At 39.6% G+C, this 17,354-nt stretch overlaps 1 protein-coding gene across 1 annotated transcript; it reads left to right on the top strand.

The window, feature by feature from the left end:
• The first annotated feature begins 4,560 nt into the window (after window positions 1-4,560).
• On the top strand, window positions 4,561-10,977 carry LOC117711954 (olfactory receptor 1A1-like). The gene is made up of 3 exons (XM_076936335.1): window positions 4,561-5,001; window positions 7,230-7,290; window positions 8,192-10,977. The coding sequence occupies exon 3, from the start codon at window positions 8,197-8,199 to the stop codon at window positions 9,133-9,135; it is 939 nt and encodes a 312-aa protein (XP_076792450.1). The 5' UTR covers window positions 4,561-5,001; window positions 7,230-7,290; window positions 8,192-8,196; the 3' UTR covers window positions 9,136-10,977.
• Window positions 10,978-17,354: the final 6,377 nt, after the last annotated feature.

Genomic DNA, 17,354 nt, shown 5'->3' on the forward strand with positions numbered 1-17,354 from the left:
CCAGAGGACTTACCTACCTATTTCCCAGAAGAACCAATCTGAGAGCTTATCTCTTGTGGGATACTGGAACTTAGCAATTGTCCTAGATCCCATATATTCCCTCAGGCACAATTTATTGACAAGGAGAAAAATGTGGTCCACTAGCACTAGAATTCTTCAAAGAAAATTTATTAACTATCTTTTTCTTGGACTCTCCTAGAGAAAGCTACCTCATTCAACCAAATAAAATCTTGTTTGGCCTATGACATTATATACAATCCCCTTTAATGTAAATAATGAACTTCTGTTGAAATTGTTTCATTGTGTAGGTTTAAGATTACATATATACATATATATGTATATTTAAAGTATGTATATGTTTAAATATTTATTTATATAAGCACAAATACATTTTATATCATATATGCATATATAAAAATAATCGTTAACATTCTCTTTTTGGTGTGAATTTTTCTGTCTCTGAAGGTCACTCCATTAATAGCCTAGTGCTGTTAGAAGTAAGAGAGTAAGACTCCAAGATTGGTGGGAACAGACCAAAAGACAAGCCATATTACATTGTAGGGTTCCTACTGACTGAGTCTTGAATGATAGAACAACAAAAGTGTGATGCTAATGGATCATAACTAAGTGAATAAAATAATAATAAGTATATGACACTGGTATACGTGGACGAGTCAGTAGATGGATGGATGGGTGAATGACTGAATCATGAGAGTGGAAGTTAAGGGAAGCAATAGAAAGACAAAGCAAGAAAGAATGCCCATTCTTAGAATACAATTCAACTAGTAAAATTGAAAATTGAAAAAGCAATACTGGTGAAATACTACAGCAATTTTTCAAGCTACTTATAGTGAGACCAGAAAAGTAGAATCTACTGATACACATTTCTGTATATGTCACCTTTCCCAAATGATCAAAACTACATGCCTACACTTGAAGCCATCATGTGTTTTCCAATATGATATATTACAAAAGAAAAAAAGTAGTGCATGTGTATTCCTGGCCAAATCACTGAACCTACTGATAAAACAGTGACAATAATTCATAAAACACATTGTGGAATGATGTGTACAAGTTGCTGGTCTAGGAGGTTCAGCCCTTGCTCCCCAATAACAACAATGACCTAAATACTGGGAGAAATTACACTTACACATGTTCCTTCTGTTGTTCAATGAAGACAGACAACCTGTGACACTTTTTGCGTCTGTAGTGTGGACTCTCCTACAAAAGAAGCCCTTGTGTATTCAGGTTTTGATTATTTGTCTGGGGATCTGGTTTCAGTCTGTACATTGACATTGTCAAGTGTCTCCTGTTTCAATGTTGTGTAAAGATTGTTTTACATCACCTCTGATTGGTTAATAAAGAACTGAACAGCTATTATCTGTGTAGGAGAGAATAAAGTAGAACTTCCAATCCTAGTAAAAGGGTTTCTGGTAGGCATCAGAGAAAGGGGCAATTTGCCATGAGAATTTACCATGAATAGGTGGCTTGGAAAGAGTCACCATGGGAGAACACTAATAAAGCAGGGCAAGACAAGAAGTCAAATAAAGTAGGCCAGACCACCATTGTCAGGCTAAAACAGCTCAGTATTTGGGCAATTATAATGGAAGAAGGTTAAAAAAAAAAAAAAAGGTTTCTGTGTTATTATTTAAGAGCAAGGGTGAACATAGAAAATCTCCATACAGCTGCTTGGCAAGAATCTCCCTGTTGGGGACCGCACTAGCCCCAAGTTGGGACGGCCAAAATAAATGTTGCAGCCCAGGCAAAATGTTGAGGCCCGGGCCGACCCACGTTTGGGCGGCCACTGTATCCCGGCCCAAGCTGCTGCTCTGGTCTGCAGGTCGGGTTTCAGCAAGAGCGAGGGTGAGTGCAGATTCTACCTAATCTGAGATTCGTCTCTGATGATCCCTCTATAGTCTCTGATCTCAGTCTATATATTCTCTGATCTCTGGTTCTGTCTTTTATAGTCTGACTTCTAAGCCATGCCTCTAAGTTACACCTTTAATCATGCCCTTAGGTCTTGTCTCTAACTCTGATCTCTATACTTCTAAGTATACTATTAAGTCACACACCTTTAATCTCACACACCTTTAATCTCAAGGTATCTAAACCAAGATTATCCGAGTGTTCTCAGCTGTTGTAGGCTATTGTAATTTAAATCTCATGTCAGGGTATATGGCTCAAGATGGCTGCAAAGCTGATAGCCGCTTTCTGCTAAAAGTCGGCCCCCAACATCTCCCATGTTAAAAGGACAAGGAAATGGGCTTCTTGGCAGGAATATGATATTGGTCAAGGACAAGGAAGTAGGCTTCAGGCAGGAATCTAAATTTTAGGCTAGAACAAAGAAGTAATTTCAGGTAGGAATCTAAATCTTAGGTTAGAACAAGAAGTAGGCTTCAGACATGAAAATGACTTTGGGCTAGGACAGGGAAGTTGGCGCAGATATTTTGGTCATCCCGATAAGCCCTTAGAAACAGTGATCATGGGAGTGTTCTCAGAATTTTGTTTATTGCCTTGCTTGTTCTTTGACTATTTGTGTTTATTATCTTGCTTGTTCCTTGACTATTTGCATCTATTGTATTACTAGTTCCTCAACGTAGAACTGACCTTAATACATGCACGTAATTAAAATGGTATAAAAGCAAAAAGGAGGAGGGGGATGGGATAGGGAATTCTAGGGAGGGTAAATGGGGAAAGGAGATGACATCTGAAATCTAAATAAATAAAATGTCCAATAAAAATGATAGTGAAAAAAGAAAATCCCCATACATTTATGCAGCCCTTGTCTCCCATTTCAGTGGGTCAGAGGAAATGAAGGGTAGTGGGGTGTGTGTCTAGGTGAATCACCATAGCACTTAACTGAAGACATTTCTTCAAAGAAAACTGCTTCTCTCCAACACTGAGTACAAGGCTGAAAACATCAAAGAAGCTGCAGAGTGACTGAGGCAAGTCAAAGACTAGGAACCTGTCAGTGCTATACTTTACAACCTAGGAACCACCACAGCACTCTATGTATCATTACCACTCTCTATTTCTGAAGGTATGTTACACAATCATTCCTGTTTCAAAAAAGTATTCAATGACAAGAAAAAGAGCCAAGATGGATTTTTCCTAGAGACAATTACAGGTCATCTCCCTTACCTGGAGGAAAACTTCCAAGATCATTATGTCTATTTTGGGAGGAGAAAATGGTCACAATTCTTTTGCATTAGCCAACAAAACCCATTTTCAGTGCCCACAGAAAACACTGACAAATATTATAAAATTAAAGCATCATTTTTCTTCTATGTCATTAAGTAATTCCTTTCATGGGTACCCAGGAGATATAACACAGAAGAGACTTTAAGAAGGATGCCAACACCCCTAAATGTGTTAACTAAGAAAAAAGATGCTAGTCATAGTATACCATGATGTCTGTGTCTGGTAGTCCATGGACCAGACTTGGGACCAAAATCTATATACAGAACAGATATAGCAGAGCCAAAAACATGGTGCAATCTCTGATATATCTGCCAAAAATATGCTTCAAAATGTTTCAATATTGAATATATATATATATACAGTTTAGGATGTAGAGCTTGTCACATGACTACCAGTAAAATAGTGAATGCATAGTAAATTCTACACACTTTTATACAGAAATAATAGAACAATAAGAGAGGTGGGACTTTGGCTCAGTATTAGAGCACTTCTTTAGCAAGTACAAGGCCTCCAGATCAGTCCTCACCTCTGCAAAGAATAAAAGCAACAAAAGGAGTTAATATACCCAGAGGTTATGTGCCTAACACTATGTCAAGAATATGTAAAATTTAAAAATACATACTATTTTAAGAATTAAGTATAGTTCAATCATTTTAACTTTATGAGGATGTGTTTATTCTTATTACTGTTTTCATTTCAGTGTTATATAAAATAAGCAAATGTTGGCTCAAAGTAGGTACAATCAATATGCATCAAAGTCAGCAACTCATGAGCCAGCCTGGGCTCACAAGTATTCGCCACTACTTTCTGTAGAAGGCAGTGAGCTCTCTGCCACAGGAGGTACTAAATCACAGGGCAACACCCATCATTAGTGTTACTATAAAGGTGACACATGCACACAGTGCTCTAGATGTCTGTAGATTCTTTCTATCTCTTAGAATCTAGAAAATCTGGAGATCTGCTCTCAGCATGCTACATTAAAGAAAGCATAGTTTGCAATCTAATGCTTCTCTGACCAATTTCTAGTGAAAAGATGCATTGTTATTCTCTTTCTTAGAAACTGTAAACAGCAGAAAGACTTATGTATAGGCTTTCAGAAATACCAAGATCTCAGTCATATCAGGGTCCTTGCAACTCCCAAGTGGTTGTTCTTAGTAGAGTCTGAACAGCAGTGATAAGGAGATCCCAACAGAGAAGATGGCACAGGTCATCCCAAAGCTTGAACCCTGGAGACCCTCTCTCTAGGAAACTGCAAATTACTGTTGGGAGCCACTGTGTCCCCTAAGGCCATAGGCAGAGAGGCATTTCCATCAATCTCAACAATTATTAGGAGTTGACCCTGGATGACTATCTGGGAGAGTGATGTTTCAGGAGACTTTATAAGATGCTGGCAAGTTCCCACTGTTTATGCTAAGATCTATTGGGCTGCAGTTTGGGAGACCTCTCCTCTTCAGGCTTAATGCAGATCAGCACTTTTTGTTGTTTCTGCTCAAGGGCTGGAGAGGAAGAGAGCTCATGGATTCAACCCATCCCATTCTCATGTCCATCTAAACAGCACCAGGATGCTGCTCTGAGCATGCCTGGACCCAGGTCCTAGTCTAGCTGCTTACAATGTTTCATTTATGGAACAGGAGTTAAAACTGTGGGGACAGGATGTGTTATCACAATGTCTCTGCTGACTACCTGATAGGTCTGAGGACATTGGAGAGAGAGCACTTATGACAGCATGATCTAGGCACACAGCAGAAGCAGCCATATCACAAGCCTGATGTTCTGAGATCCCCAGAAAGTCTCCACAAGGTAAGTAGAGTCATCATGTCCTTTTATCAAATCATTTACTAGGTGAACTGAGTCACTGACACTCAGACAGAGAGGTTAGATGGACACAATCACAGTCTGACCTATGTTCTGAAGATCTAACTGACAAAAAAGGCAGATGGACAGAATTCCTGTTGACCACAATTTTTCTGGTACTTTGTCCAAGAACACAGAGCAGGGAAGGGGGCAGTCGTGATTCTGCTATCCTAGTCTATGCAATTTCTAATCTCTGAAATTTGTTGCATGTTTGTTGTGTGCCATGAGCATGTGGAGTACAGTCATGCAAATGCAGAAATTCAGGGTCTTAGGAGAGGAACTGCCAAGATGTTTCTGCTCCCACTCTTTTTTGGGTTTCACAGTGGACCCTTTGCAAATCAAAGTCTTAGGATTGGAATTACTACAGAATTCAGACAAACATTTGAAGCGTATTTTTCCCTTGTCTCTTCTATCTAGAAGACAAGGGCAAACAATTGGTTTCACCAGTCCTTGCAAAAATTTTTCTTAGTACCATAGCTCACGTCAAAGCGAGAATATGCTCCACGGGTATAAATATTAGTGGTGAGCTATGTGCGAGGCTGAGAGTTTTCGGGAAACTCAGGCATGTTCTTGTTGATGCATCTTCACCTCTTCTCTCTAACAATACAAGGTTCATTTTGCTTCTTGCCTGGGATTATACAGAAACCATCTCTTCCTCCCGACATGACTCTAACATCTAGCACCATGGACTTCTTTGCCTTAGCCCCTACACTCAACAAACCACTCTCCTCTTATTTCTTGTATCTTCTGTTTCTTTGTTGATTATACAGACCATTTCTCCTTTTCGATTGCATGTTTTCATTATATTCTTGAACTCCACACTTTTATTTTTTATAATTATGTAATTTCTGCAGTGGACTGTCTATACCCATCAACTTGTTGCCACATTTATTAGTCACTAAGTGTATTAAATAAAGGGCTGAGCATCTCTTTTCAGAAGGGGTTAGGGGGAACTACATTCAGTGTGCTGATACTTGTAAATAGAAAGTTACTGAATAAAGCCCTTGCATTGGTTAACAACCCTCCACAAGACAAACACACATTCCTTTTTCATGCTGATTCCTTCTTAGTCGTCAGCCTTGTCTGTACCCCTCTGCCTCGATGGGCTGATGTTATTGTCAGTTGTCCGAATTTCTGTCTGGGGTTTTCTCCACAATAAGAAACTTGGACTTCCATTATGAGTTAATGGTTAAGAGTGAGTGAGTTGGGAAAACTCTGTCATGTGTCACACATGCATTTATAAGCATATTTTTAGATCTATAAAGAGCAACTTCTGTAAACAAGCCTAGTTTAGACAAGGAGAACACAGTTAAAACAATAAAGAATAGTTGCTGGATTGGGTTACAAGGCTGAGGAGGGTTCACTGAAGAACTGAAGAGTCTACAGTGTGCTTGTGAGTCAGTAGGTAGGACATACAGCTATAACACTATAGGGCCAGGAAAGAAGTTGATGGAGTGAGATAGCTCAGAAAACAGAAGAATATAAGGGTGAGATAATGCTTGATACATGGATACATTTTTTTCCTTCTTGGGAGCAAGGGGGACAATATAGAGGCATCAGAAATATATTAAGAAATGGTCCTTTATGGAGCAAGATATTCCAAGATGAGTCCAGGATTTGGGCCATTGCTTTTGTGAGTATCATGATGAACTGTGGGAATAGCAGAGTTGTGGATGGATTTCAGTAGGTAATAGCAATGCTCGATGAAGAGTGTGATAGGTCTGCCTGGGATCTGGGCTTAAGAGTTCTAATCCCAAGACTGTGTGATTTCTCCTCTACCGTTGGGCAGCTCTGGGAGAAGAAAGTGGAAGAATGGAATGCTGTCTACAGGGTGGCATATTTGGGGCAGATGACATAAGTAACCCACTGTCTAGAAGGCAGATGTGAAGGTGGAATAACTGGATGGTTATCTTGATACAACAAACCTAGAAACCACCATGAATTTGAGTTGTATGTGGTTTATAGGAAATTATTAACCTGGGTGAAGAACACTATATAATTAAATGATGTTAGCCAAAGACCACCCACACTTTTGTGATTACTTTCACCTCAGTCTTTGTTGTACTGATCCTGTCTCACTTGACATGATGCAGGGTCACAGAGCCCTCTCCAGCTGTGAACACAAACCAGTCACTTTCCACTTCTCAACAAAAAATTCTATCTCTCTTTCTTAGCTTCCTTGAAATATTGTCTTGAGCTCCGTGGGCAGACTCTGAATTAAATCAACACCAACAGGTAATATCTTTATTTGAAATCCAATTTATTATCACAAAACTGGTGTTAAAAATGCAAGAACATCCAGAAAGTACCATGAGAAAGACCCGGGTGTTTGGTATCTAGAATATTATTTCTTCTTCTTCTTCTTCTTCTTCTTCTTCTTCTTCTTCTTCTTCTTCTTCTTCTTCTTCTTCTTCTTCTTCTTCTTATTATTATTATTATTATTATTATTATTATTATATATTTTTATTTTATTATTTTGTATTATTATTTTATATTTTTATTTTATTATTTTGTTAGTAGGACTTGAATTCAGTGATCCTCATGACTTATAATCTTCCTATTTCACTGTATACACTCTATACTATGAGATCACTCTGTGTTTGATCAAAGAAACAATAACAAATTGTAGGTTAGTTTTTCCTAGAGGACGTTTGAATTGGAGTACATGATAAGAGTGTTCCAAAGGCTGCCTCCCATAGGATGGTTAGCAAGAAAAGTGTGATTCTGGCCTCTCCCTGAAGTTGTAAGGCTCTTAGGAGCAGAGACTATGCCCTATATGTTGAACAAATAAGAAATAATCATAATTGTCTCATGTTTGTGACTTCTCTTTGAGGTCAAGCTGTGAATCTAAATCATGCAATGTGAACTTTAATTATGAAATAATGAAATATTAAATGGTGGTGTTGGTAGGAAAAATGAACATTGCTGTTTACAGATCCATTATTTCTTAGGCTTGATTCGTGTTCACAGATGAATGGCCATCTGTACCATTGAACAACAGGGATTTCTCTAAATTGTGTGACTCTGAATTTTATGGATTCATGTGTAGAGGGAGTCAACTGTTAGATGGGGAGTGGTAACATACAGATAATAATTGTATAATCATTCTTGGTTCATGTCTGATTTCATTTTGAAGGAGCCATGAGAGAAGAAAACGAGTCTTCTACCACAGATTTCACTCTCCTAGGAGTCACAAGGCAGCGGGAGCAGGAATATCTCTTCTTCATCCTCTTCCTGTTCATTTACCCCATCACAGTGATTGGGAACACGCTCATCATCCTAGCCATTCACTCTGACATTCGCCTTCATAACCCCATGTACTTTTTTCTGGCCAACCTCTCCCTTGTTGACATCTTCTTCTCCTCTGTAACTATTCCCAAGATGTTGGCCAACCATGTCCTGGGTAGCAAGGCCATCTCCTTTGGGGGATGTATGGCACAGATGTACTTCATGATAGGCTTGGCAAATACAGACAGTTATATACTAGCTGCAATGGCATATGACCGAGCTGTGGCCATCAGCCGCCCACTTCATTATGCAACAATTATGAGTCCACGACTTTGTGTCCTGCTGGTTGCTGGGTCCTGGGTGATTGGAAATACCAATGCACTGCCCCACACCCTACTCACAGCTAGATTGTCCTTCTGTGGCAATAAGGATGTGGCCAACTTCTACTGTGACATTACTCCTTTGCTCCAGCTGTCCTGTTCTGACATCCACTTCAATGTGAAGATGATGTACCTTGGGGTGGGGGTCTTCTCTGTGCCACTGCTGTGCATCATCATCTCCTATGTCCGGGTCTTTTCCACAGTCTTGCGGGTTCCATCCACCAAGGGCTTCCTCAAGGCCTTGTCCACCTGTGGCTCCCACCTGACAGTGGTGTCTTTATATTATGGGACAGTCATGGGCATGTATTTCCGGCCCCTGACCAGTTACAGTCTGAAGCATGCATTGATAACAGTGATGTACACAGCAGTGACCCCAATGCTGAACCCTTTCATCTACAGCCTAAGGAACCGAGATATGAAGGCTGCTCTGAGGAAACTCTTCCACTGCCCCTCCTCCTCATCCCCCATGTGAGACAAGGCACAGCAGACACTGTGGTCCCCAGTCAGAAGCACTAGGAAATCCAGCTTCAATGTCACCCTGCAAGGAGCTGCTTGTTATCTTTCTTGCTTGGAATTCCTTTCCTTGGGAACCTTCTGATGGTTTGTGGAGGTAACCTATGAAATGCACTGATTTCAAGACATGTTTCTGATCCTTTGGGCATTGTGCAGCACACAGCTCTGTGTCCCATTCTTACCAGCCAACTGACTAGCAGAGTGGAGTTGGCAGTCTAAGTGTTGACTTCATCACATAGAAAATCGGACTGATATTGTTTGTTTCTCCTGTTTCACAGGATATGTTCACATTAGCTCATGAGTTAAAGAGTATAGATTATTGTTTACATGAGCATTTTCTTTATTATGCTCATTCTGTTAGGCTTTTAAGCACGTTTGGGCAAGACTCATGTGACTATATATTGCAGTTTCTTTACAATTTTGGACATAAAAAGTACATCAATAACACTTAATAAATGTTAAATAAGTGGATGAAAATACTAGTTTGAGTTATGGTTAGAGAAAACTAGACCAGGTATTATTTACATATCTGAATAAATCTTTGAAGAACCTAACCTAGGTAAATGTTTTTCTGCCTACTTCACGTTTAATATATCTCTAGGCTCTTCAGACTCCATAAAAATGGACTAAATGACATTAATCATTTATATTATTTTTAATAATAACTATTATGTATTTAATTATTTTGATGGAAGTTTGGATTAGTTATAACATTAAAGAAAGCTAGGAAGACTTGGGTATCTCATAAGAAGTGAGAAAGCTTGAAGTGGTGGCACATACTTTTGTCCCCAGTACTTCTAAGGCTAGACAAGAAGAGCACTGTAGTCTAAACTTATAACTTGGGTGGGTGTAGTCCAAGATACTTAGTAACATTCTGTCTTAAAAAATCAGATATGCAATCAGTACAATCCCAAATGAATCAATAAATGCTGCAGGCCAGCCCCAGCTTGGTGGGAGAAGAGATCGTCTTTCCTTCCTCATTTGTTCTTCTTGAGGCAGATGAGGGGGTTTGGGCAGATGGTAAGACCTAGGGTTATACTCTTGTAGCTGGTCTGCCCTCAGCTATCCTCTGACCAGAAACTGCAGCCTCTGGTAAGTTGCACCTCAGCTCAAGGATAGCAAAGAATTAGGTAAATAGCCTTGTACTACCCTAAAAACTTCTTCTGAGGGCAAAAGACTGCAGGCTTAGGTGATTAACAACTGTAGCCTAACAGTAGAGAATTAGGCAAACAGCCTTTGTACTCTCTCAGCAGGAACTACTGGGCTGTAACTTAAGTCTGGTAGTCTGATGTCACAGGAAGAAAAGACACTTAGAGACGTTGCCATAGAGTTTATTAGGTGTAAAAAGTATCCTAGGAAAGCTATCTGAGGGGAAAGGTGTAAAGGTCCTAAGTGGGGGAAAGGAAAAAATTCTATCAAAGGAAAAATTCTAAGAGAAAAAATTTTAGGCAGAGGAGAAGGAAAGGAAAGGACAAATGGCTCCTAACAAACTTCTCCTTTGTCTTTGTCTTTAGTACTTATATATCACTCAGTGTACATGATCACATGTTACAAAGTTTATCACAAGTTCACACCAAAATTCAAATCACAAATTGAAATAGAAGTTTACAATGGAGAATGTTTACATTCATATTCATTAGGAGCAATTATCTGGCTAAACATCCATCACCTGTCTAGCTTCACAGGTTCACTGAAGATTTAAAACTGTAACTAAGAAATTAGTGAAGTTTTGTATAGATAAACCCAGACAGTATTTTCTCTTCTGTCCTAGTACCTATAATAAATCGTGAGTTACCTTTTAGTGACCTATGATTAATTGTTTTACAACCTCATTGGAATGTGCTCTGAGCAAGAGAAAGTCTGGTTACTATCTAAGGGCAATTAACTGATGACACTTGGAAGACTGGCAGAGTTCTCATTGCAGTTTTGACTATCAGAAAGGGACCTAATAGCAGTCGCATTATAAAAGAGCTTAATAATCATTGATATAATTTTAGGAATTCTTATAGGATCATCATTAAGACTTAAAAAATCACCTATTTGTCTATATAGCATCACTACAAGACAGTACATCTTCATGGATCTGCAGATATCTGCTCCAAAGGGGTGTGCTATCGCTTAGTGATTGATACACATGTTTAAATAATAATAATAATAATAATAATAATAATAATAATAATAATAATAGGAAAAGCATATTAATAGCAGGAATCCTTCCTAAAATGAGTCCGCCACAGCCTTGCTGAATGAGGGCTCACTTGTTGCAGATTATATAATAATCCAAGGCAAGCATTTCAGGATGATCACCTGCTAATTATTAGCTAGTCCCATTATGGCTTCTGACAAATAAAACTTTACAACTTAGAATGTAAGGAAATATAGGGAGACCATACAGACACAACTCTGAGCCTAGCAACAAGAAGGCTTAGGACCTACCGTGTCAGGGGATGAACAGTTAAAACACAAGCCAGGGAGAGAGACAGAGATGGATATCAGTGGACAGTTGTCCCATGCCAGTTGCCTGGCAAGAGATAAGAATTTATTTAAATATGAAGCAACCTGTAATTAGTTAGAGAATGAATTTACTTTTCTTTCTTCTCTCTGCTCAAGCTGTCCTGAAACTCTGCATTGACTATGCCCAATCAGACAGCCTATTGCTGAGTCGACATGAGTAGCTTTCTAGAACTTAGGGGCGGTGGAGATAGAAGACTGGACCCAAGTCTGTTAGTTACTTTTCTCACTGCCATGACAAAACCCCTGATAGAATAAATTATGGAGGGAAAACTTGACTTTGGCTCATTGCTTCAGGATGTGTTATGGCAGGAGTGTCTCCATGAGTGGCTGGGAGTGTGCGGGGTAGCTCACTGATGTGGAAGAGGAAGCAGAAAAACAGGCTGGAACAAGAAGTGGGCCAAATCTTCAGAGAACTATCCATACTTTTGCCAGCTGAGCCCCACCCCCTAAAGGTCCCACAGCATTCAAAATAGTACTATTCATATTTAAAAGAAAAGTTAATATTTGATGCTGGCAATTTTTTTAAAAATTAAAACTACACAGGTCTTTTTCTACACCATCATATACATCAGTTTATTTGGTATGGTGTAGTAACACACACTTTTAAAAACTGTGCTAGTGGCTATCTAGTTTACTAGTAGAATGATCATGTTCAAACCATTTTTATTCCTGGCCAAAAAGATGGTTCAGTGGGTAGACGTGTTAGCTGCTGAATTTGATGAGTTTGATCTCCTCCCAGGACCTATGTGATGGAAGGACAGAACTGACCTTCACATGCAAATTCTCTAATAAATAAATGTGAGAAACCAAACCAAAGCAAAGCAAACAACCACCACAGCTACCACCACCACCACCACCACCACCACCACCACCACCACCACCACCCTTTACTTTTTAAGGGGAGGAACTACCAGGGGTGGAAAGGAAAATGTGAGGGAGAGGGATAAATGAGAAAGAGTAGCTGAAAGAGTTAACATGATCAAAGTACATTATATTCATGGGTAGAAAAGTCCTAACTAGACCTTAACTTTTTACAATACACAATAATAAAAATGAATAATAGAATCAAATATTTTCTAGTTATAGTATTAAGAACCTAATTTTGCCTGAAGTTCTCTTTGTGTGGCACTAGGATTAGAAAGTGTTTCCCTGAATTCCTTCTCAGTCTTCAAATTCATGCTCTCCACCAAATTATTCCCAGATGTAAAATATAGATTATTAATACTGTTTAGATTTGTGTCAAGAAATCACCTAGACAAGTATCAAATATTGTGCTCAGTAATTTTGTTCTTATTACAATGATACTGTGGGTGGAGAGAAGGCTCAGTCAGTAAAATGTCTGCTGGTCAGGCATGAGGACTTGAGATTGGATCCCCAACACCCACATAAAGAGACAAGTGTAGTGGTATGTATCTGCAACCTGAGATCTGGGGCTCACTGGCCAGTCTAGCCAAGCTAGTGATTTCCAAGTTTAGTGAGAGACTCTGTCTCAGAAAGTAAGTTGGAGAGTAATTGATGCAGACATCATAATGTAGATCTCTTCTCTCTACTCATAAGTAGTGTTTGCTCATAAGTGGGTATGTACCACTCATGCATGCCTGTGCACACATGTGCACATGCACACATACACACATAATTCTGGTATTTATTTAGAATTTTCTGGCATTGGTGTTTCTGGGATAAATATGAATCAATTTGGATGTGTATTTAGATTATCCTTATTTTCTGACATTGATATTTTGTCCTGAAATATATCTTTTCAAAAGTAACATGTAATCATTTGCTACATCTATTCATTGAATAAATTTTAAATCAGATTAATCTTACCTCCTTAAATGTTTATGGTTTAAGTAATTTTAAAGTTAATTTAGGTTCTTATACAAAGTAATGTGTTTCATTATGGCATTTTCTTTTCTTCCTTTTTTTTTTTTTTTTTTTTTTTTTTTTTTTTTTGTTTTTTTGTTTTTTGAGACAGAGTTTCTCTGTGTAGCCCTGGCTGTCCTGGAACTCACTCTGTAGACCAGGCTGGCCTCAAACTCAGAAATCCGCCTGCCTCTGCCTCCCAAGTGCTGGGATTAATTCATATTATTCATATTTCTGGGATTGATTCATATTTATCCCAGAAACACCAATGCCAGAAAATTCTAAATAAATACCAGAATTATGTGTGTATGTGTGCATGTGCACATGTGTGCACAGGCATGCATGAGTGGTACATACCCACTTATGAGCAAACACTACTTATGAGTAGAGAGAAGTGCGCCACCACTGCCTGGCTCATTATGGCATTTTTATACATATGTGCCAGTATACTTTGCTTTCAGTCATTCTAATCTCCATAATTTATCATTATAACTTTTGAACCTCTTTCCTTTTTCACTTGAAATGTACAGTGACTGTGAATCCTCCTCCCTGAGGACTAGCTCTCCTATTATGGGATGGTGTTATGTAAGCTAGATGCAAGGAAGGAAAGCAATCAGTAATCCTACCTAGCTGTAAAGTCTACCAACAACATTGACCCTGAAAGATTACCAGTGGTAACTAATAGCCATCTAATTGGACTTAAGGCCCATCTAGTAGGAGAGCTCAAGAGGAGAGAAACTTTAAAAGAGGAGAGAGATCCAAGGAAATAAAGCTGTGGGTGCTTAGTCAGATGTAGGTGATCACTACATGGCAGGATTTTAGGATTGAGTGTATGAAATTTAGATGTGAAATGCCCCACACAGGTGCATGTGTTTGAACTCTTTGTCCCTAGCTGGTGGCACTATTTTGAAAGGTTATGGAACATATCTACTCACTCTAGGGAGGGGACTTGTGACAGACTAAAGTATGGATATCACCAAAGTCCAAGTTGGTGAACCAATGAAGTTTTGGGGGGTTACTTACAGAAATTTGGGTGAGGAGTTACTTATAGGAGCAGAAATGACTGAAAGACAGCTGCATCACCAAAGCCCACCCTAGCTCACAAAATCTGGGAATCAGGAGCATGCTGCTCAGCGTGTAGGCAGTCCAACAGGTTGGAGAGTATGATTTTCAAGTGATTCTGCTCTAAACTTCTAGGCAGCTCATCTGGTTTCTTATTCTTCTAGGGAGTTGGTCTGATCTTAGAATTTTTGAAGCTCGACTCTCTGAGTTTTCTTTACAGCACTGCTAGTCAGAAAGGGACTCTCAGCTTTTATTATTTATTCTGGCAGGCGGGGTCTAGTGAATCTGGTCCATTTCAGGGACTTCGAGAGCTTTTTTGAATTGTTTACTGTGGGGGATGTGGAAGTCAACTTTGTGAAGCAAAAAGTGGGAAGGAGAATGAGGTGCCACAGGCTTGTGCAACTCCTTAAAGAATCTTGATCTGCCATACATGACATTAGATCGAAGATTGCTTCCAGAACACCAGTGAGACAGCAAAAAGGAACCAAGACCAGGTCTCTACTCTTCACAGGTGTTGATACTCCCTCCACCCCCAACTCCTTCTGAGTTACCTCATCAGGCAGCGCTTTCACTGAAGCATGGTGATAGTGTGGTGAGATATGACTTGCTAAGGATTTAGGCACTAGGGATTGGTTGAAACACTGTATATAAGCTTATATGTTGGGCAATAAACCCAGATATGCACCCTCATGCTGGTCTCTGGTGTCGGATTTCCTGGGATTTGTCATGTGTCTCCATTGCATCTCACCTCCATCCTCAGTCTTGTTCCCACAGTTTACCTTCCTATTTAAGGAGCTTCCCTGCAGGATGAAATGCTTCACTATCCAAGGAAACTGTTTTTTTTAATAGTTAAATACTTAAAATTGTTTTTGTATATTCCTGAAAAGTATATTCTTCTGTTGTTTTAGTTGTATGTAGCCTTATAAACAGGGTATTGGTGATAATGATTGAAATTCACTTTTAAAAATATTTATTTTTAACTTTTATGATGTTATGGAATTCAAGACCACCAAGAAAGATTGCTAGAAAAAAAACTCGAATTTAAAAAGAAAAAGTTTATTTAAAACAACTTGTGGCAACAGTTTCCTTTGACAATATGAGAATTGCTGCTGAAAGGGAAGACAGGTGTAGTGAGAGTTTTGGTTTCTTTAAAAACCCAGATATGTTATGTGAATATGTTTCTGTTTTAATCCCAGGTATGGGATAAAAGACTGCTTCACAGTAGTTGATTATGATTTGCCTTGTGCAATAGCAGGGGTGTGATTTTTACCAGATGCAGATAGTTTAATTCTGGGTACTCTGGAGAGGGTATACATGTGAGAGTCCTGAGAGGGTCTGTGGCAGTTGATGCTCCCCTCCGTTGCTGCCTCTGTCTACTGCTGCTGGTTCATCCTGCTGATGTTTTTTGCTGTTGCATTTGCTATTGCTGGACTTCTGGATATTCTGACAACAAAGATTGAGCTTACCCCAAGAAACCTAATGCCCCTGATCAGCAGAAAGCAGCCTACAGAGGTCTACATCCCCTTTTCCCTCTACCCACTTTTCTCTCTTACCTAGTGTTGAGGGAGATTAGGGTAACATAAATGTTGGAAGGGAGGTAGCAGTATAAGGACCCAATAAAATAGTCAAAACATATGTCAACAGACAGGGGCTGGAGTTTTAAAGACACAAAATACAATTGTCTCAACTTTGGGGACTTTCCTGTTATATGAGGCCTTATCAAGGATTCTTCTCTTCTCCCCCCTCCCCTCTCTTCCCCCTTCCCTCTTTCCCCTCTCTCCCCCCTCTCCCCTCTCTCCTTTCCCCTTTCCCCTCTTTTCCCCTTCCCCCCTCTTTTCCCCTTCCCTCTCCCCTCTTTCCCCTCTCTCTCCCTCTCCCTTCTCTCCCCTCCCCTCTCCCCTTTCCTCTCTTTTCCCCTTTCCCTCTCTCCCCTCTTCCCCTCTCTCTTCTCCCCCTCCCCTCTCTCCTCTTCTTCTCTCCTCTCTGTTCTCTCTCCTCTTTCCTCCCCTTCTTCCCTCCATTGTTTCTCTTTCTGCAAGCAAGCAGCAGTTAATAGAGATGACAGAAGCAGAATGTACATCTGGTTAATGTAGAGATAATTTTTGTCTATTGTATGATAGTATCACCTGTCAATAAAAAGCTGACTGGCCAAGAGTTGAGACAGGAAATAGGAGGTGGGAGTTTCAGTACAAAAAGAATTCTAGGATAGAGTGGTGCACAGGAAGAGGAGACAAATGCATTAAGTGAGAGGATGTAACCAGCCATATGGAAGTTATAGATGGAATGAGTGGGTTAATTAAGTTAATAGCTAGTTGGGGAACAAGCCCAAGCTTCTGGCCTAGGCAGAATATATAATAAACTCTCAGAGTCATTGTTTGGGGAACTAGGGCATAGGTAGAAAACCCCATGGTTACAAATAGCATCCAACATTGGGCACAAAATACAAATTTAGATAAACGATTTATTTATTAGAAAAAGCCTTGGATGAAAAGGTAGGGAAACAAATACTTCCTTAAGAAGTTTAACAAGAAGGAAGGCCCAAGTGACAGTGCTTCACTTAGAAGGGGGAACAAAATAATCATGGGAGGCAAAGGGAGGAAAAGATCTGGGTAGGAGAGGGGAGGCAGAAGGGGAAAGGGAGGCAGGATCAGGTATGGGGGGAGGGAGACAGGAGAGAAGTCCAGAGGTCCAGGAGAATGAATGAAAATATACAGCTATGGGGGGTGGGAGTAGGGGACA

This window comes from Arvicanthis niloticus, chromosome 6 (assembly GCF_011762505.2).
Source record: "Arvicanthis niloticus isolate mArvNil1 chromosome 6, mArvNil1.pat.X, whole genome shotgun sequence".
Classification (NCBI taxonomy): domain Eukaryota; kingdom Metazoa; phylum Chordata; class Mammalia; order Rodentia; family Muridae; genus Arvicanthis; species Arvicanthis niloticus.